This window comes from Anopheles bellator, unplaced genomic scaffold (assembly GCF_943735745.2).
Source record: "Anopheles bellator unplaced genomic scaffold, idAnoBellAS_SP24_06.2 scaffold00780_ctg1, whole genome shotgun sequence".
Classification (NCBI taxonomy): Eukaryota; Metazoa; Arthropoda; class Insecta; order Diptera; family Culicidae; genus Anopheles; species Anopheles bellator.
Genome location: NW_026684904.1, coordinates 1 through 4,463, shown reverse-complemented (window position 1 = coordinate 4,463; position 4,463 = coordinate 1). Strand labels below are relative to the sequence as shown.

Genomic DNA, 4,463 nt, shown 5'->3' with positions numbered 1-4,463 from the left:
TGAAACGTTTTCCGAGTACTTTAACCGGTGTCCGATGGTGGAAATTCAAGGCATCACATATCCTGTCCGCGAGTACTACCTTGAAGATGTGCTGGCGGAGCTAAAATTTTACTCCTTCGAAGATAAAACGAGTCGAAATCCGCGCGACAGAAAAAGAAATAGAACACAAACAGCACAGCAGGACGAATTCTACGACATGATCGAAGCTTACACCAGTGAAATACGCAATAAATATTCGGCTTCGGTTATCCGAGCGTTGAGCAATCGTGGTAGTGAAAACCACCAAAATGAACTGATCGTGGAACTGCTGTACTACATCACTTATGCGCAGCCTGCAGGTGCGATCTTGGTGTTTCTACCGAGTGTGATGCAGATATCGGATATCTACAGGATGATCCATGAACACCCGAAGTTATCCACGGCACGGCTAGTCGTGTATCCCCTTCACTCGAAGATACCAACCGCAGAACAAACGGCAGTATTTGATCGACCTCCGGCCGAAACCCGGAAGATTATCCTCTCAACAAACATCGCCGAAACGTCGATCACAATTGACGATATTGTGTACGTCATTAATGCAGGGCGCCACAAGCTCAATACGTACGAAAATGGTATATCGGCGTTGCGTGACGAATGGATCTCGTTGTCTAACGAAATTCAACGAAAGGGTCGAGCTGGTCGAGTACAGGAAGGAACGTGCTACCATCTTTACAGCCGAGCCCGGAGGCGCACATTCTTGGAGAATGTACCTCCGGAGATTTTGCGAGTAGCACTCGATGAAGTCATTCTGCAAGTGAAAATCTTGCGCCTTGGTGAGGTACGCGTCTTTATGGACCGATTGTTGGACAAACCATCCGACACCGTGATCGAAGAATCATTGAAGCTGCTGAACAGATTGAACGCGATTGATGACGACCAGAAACTGACGCCTCTCGGTTATCATCTGGCGCGACTACCAATGGACCCTCGCACCGGCAAAATGATTCTACTAGCGAGTATTTTCGGCTGTATTGATCCCATAACCTCAATCGCTGCGAGCCTTTCTTTCAAAAATGCGTTCTACAAACCACTTGGCAAAGAAAAGGAAGTCGATCGTATCCGACGCCGGTTTGCCGACGGGATTGCCAGCGATCACATCATGCTGGCACGCGTACTCGACGAATGGCGCCGCCAGTCCAATCGGGCGGGATTCTGTCATCGGCATTTTCTCAACAACGCCACACTTCAGCAGCTGAGCAACATGAAGCGTCAATTCTGTGAGTATCTTCACGGAGCCCACTTCTTGTCGGCGGTAGAATGCGAAGCACCGGAAAACAACCACCACACGGGAAGCAACGAACTGTTGGCCGCGATCGTTGGAGCCGGGCTGTATCCGAACGTAGCCTTCGTGCGAAAGGTAATTCGGTCACGGAACAGTCCCGATGGGCGAGCGATCCTGAACATCGAAGGACAAGGTCGCGCAGAAATCCACCCTGCATCGGTCAACAGCAACCGTGGCATCTTCCATTCGAAGTAAGTACGTCACGACGGAAAATGTATCAAAATCAACGAAACGATAAACATGGAAACCTTATTTTTATTTCCCACCCTCGTGACACCGCACAGTTTTGTCGTGTATTACGATATGCAGAAGCTCTCCGCACTCACCATCTTCGATACGACAGTGGTGAACCCGTTTTCGTTGCTATTCTTTGGCGACAATCACGTGGAAACCGAAGACGACCACGAGTTGATATCGATTGCGGGTCACTACTGGTGGGTTGCAAACTAGGCGGCGTGTTTAAAGATGTGTAAAATATAAATATTCCCCCTCCATTAACTAATTTCAGCCTCAAGTGTGACAAAGCAACGTATCGCTTGATACAGGATCTCCGCAATGGATTTAATCTCTTTCTACAAAAGAAAATTTGCGAACCATCGCCAGTTGATTGGGACGCGACGGAAGGTGACTTGTTGCGGTGAGCTTCTGAACATTTTAGTAAACCATTCGTTGTGGATCAAATTAACCTGTAATAATGAAACTATTTGCGCAATTTTAGAGCTATCATAAAGCTAATCACCGTCGAATGCAAGTACGACGATCATTTCGGGGACGAAGAGACAACATTAGGAACGGAGGAGTCGCATTAGTTCTTTCGGCGGTGTCCATTACCGTCCGTTACCATCATTTCGCTCGAAATTACAACAAACGTTACGCCAAAGAGGATCTTAGTGACACAGAACGAAAGGAACGAACTTCCGTTTTGCTTCTGCTCCGTTAAGTGACGCGAATTGTGTTATTTTGTTTAATTTTTTTTATTGTTGGATAGGTTGGATTACGTATAAATTTTGTCACACGCCGCCAACATTGTGTTGAGTATTTATTATTGCATCATCTGCAATGCAAAGCCTTTTAAAATAAATTTTCCAGTTTCGCAAAAAAAAATCTTCCTTACTGTGTCGTGCTTTAAAGTAATCTCCACTAATTTTAATTAACGCAGTAAAAAAGAAAAGTAGACCGATAATTAAGAAATAGATTCATTTTCAATGTACTTGAACTCTGATTTCCTTTAATATCAAGCATTTTGTTAGAAAGGCAGATAGTATCTTAGAAATGCTAACGGTTTCGTCCCACAACGGTACGAAATGCAAAGGTGTAAAACCCGGTCCACACGCTACGATTTTTCATAACGATTTGCAAAGGATCAACCGTTGTCAGTATTACGGAAACAGCCATGGAAGCAACACTGTGTTGTTTTGCCTTAGCATTGTGCTTTTCGGTTAAAAAGCGAAAAAAAGAAGAAGAGGTTACAGTGGTCGAGGAAACGGCTTTTAAAGCGAAGCCATTATTCTCACGTTAAACTTTTGCGTGAATTGGAAGACGAACCAAACGATTGGAGGAACTATATGAGGATGACCCGCGGGGTCTCTTGATCCCGCACAAAATGCAGCATATCATAATACCACAAGCATGGCTGTATATCCGATCTGCTGCAGGCCCTGATGTTGCCGACTTCCTCACTTTCTCCGATTCTTTGCGGTACACTGTCCTCAAATTATTTATTTTTTTCACCACGATTTCCCTAGTGCAGGTGGATTCGATTTCCTTATATTTTTTAATTAAAACATCGTATGCCTCCGCCTTTTTATTGCGATCACTAAATTTTTTATTTTTTACTTGCCAAAGACGTGGCAGACTTTCGTAAATTTATATAAATTCATTTAAACACTCTCGCGAACGTTGACGAAGGTCTGTTATCTTGAATGAAGCATCCAAAATATAAACAAGCGGCCAAAACGAAATATCAACCGCCACTTGTTTGAAAATTGGTCAGATATTGTGCTCGTTTGGTCAGATTTTCTAGATCTGCGTCGATTATTCAAAAAGGACGTCTGCGCAGCGAACGATTATCGTAGCGTGTGGACCGGGCTTAAGGAAAGCAAGAAAGAACTTCTAACTTGATCTAAGTAAGCATTGCTTTCTTCAGGCTTGGGCAGTTGGCTCATTGGCACGCTGCAGAACTCAGAAGTGATTGCAAGATGGCCGAGGCTGAAGCAGCAGCGATGGATTCGCATCCCGATAAGGTACCATTGATTTTATTACTGGATTGCCGCAACGATTGGATCTGAACTATATTGAATGGAATTGTGTCTTACTTTGAAGGGTATTATTTCAGAAGATGGCCCAACAAAGCAAAATGAGTTGGTGCAAGACGACAACGGCAACGATGCGGTAGAATGTACTAACAGTGAATGTAATGTACGGCCTATTTCGAAGGACGAACGTGAAGATGTTACTCCCTCCGTGCTAAGTGTGGAAGCGACCCCAAACACGACTGCCGGATGTCAAGAAGCAAATTACCGTTCAACAAGGGTAAATCAGTGCCGCCCGCTTCTCATTGCCGACTTGTTTTAAAGGTTAGCTTTCCCATTTCACAGAAACGCTCTTTGGATGAAGCAGGGGAACAAAAGTCGAATGTGCAGGTATTGTCAATGCAAAAAGATTCCGCAACCGACAAGAGTAGCGGTTCGAAAAGTCCCGTGAGATCCACGGGCACTGAAAAGCGGAAAGTCGTGAAAAGAAAATTGCGCTTCGATTATTCGATCCCAGCTTGTCAGATAAAACGAATGCGCGCGAGTCTGAATCTGGACAAGGAAGGCGATGTCCGAGTGTTTGAAAAATACTTGAGTGATGAATATTCAAGGCTAACTAAGTATCCTTCGATGTTCAAAACATACTCGGAAATACTTCGCGAAGAAAGTTGTAAGCTGGTTCCCGAACGCAAAGTTTCAATGCAACTAGATGAGAAGCTACATAAGGAGCATCAGCGTATGCAACGTTCGAAAAAGGCACTGAGTGAATTCCGGCGAAACCTACCAGTATACGCTTTACGCACTGAGCTCTTGGAGATGATCGAGCGGCATCAGATTATTCTAGTAAAGGGTGAAACTGGAAGTGGTAAAACAACGCAAATCCCTCAGTA

The 4,463-nt window shown here is 44.6% G+C and overlaps 1 protein-coding gene across 1 annotated transcript; it reads left to right on the top strand.

The window, feature by feature from the left end:
* Positions 1-7: 7 nt before the first annotated feature.
* On the top strand, positions 8-2,328 carry LOC131214390 (ATP-dependent DNA/RNA helicase DHX36-like; the record flags this gene model as incomplete). The annotated part of the gene is made up of 4 exons (XM_058208772.1): positions 8-1,512; positions 1,606-1,755; positions 1,830-1,958; positions 2,040-2,328. Coding segments are annotated over 4 exons (1,875 nt in total), but the record flags the coding sequence as incomplete, so codon positions are not given.
* Between the last annotated feature and the right edge of the window lie 2,135 nt (positions 2,329-4,463).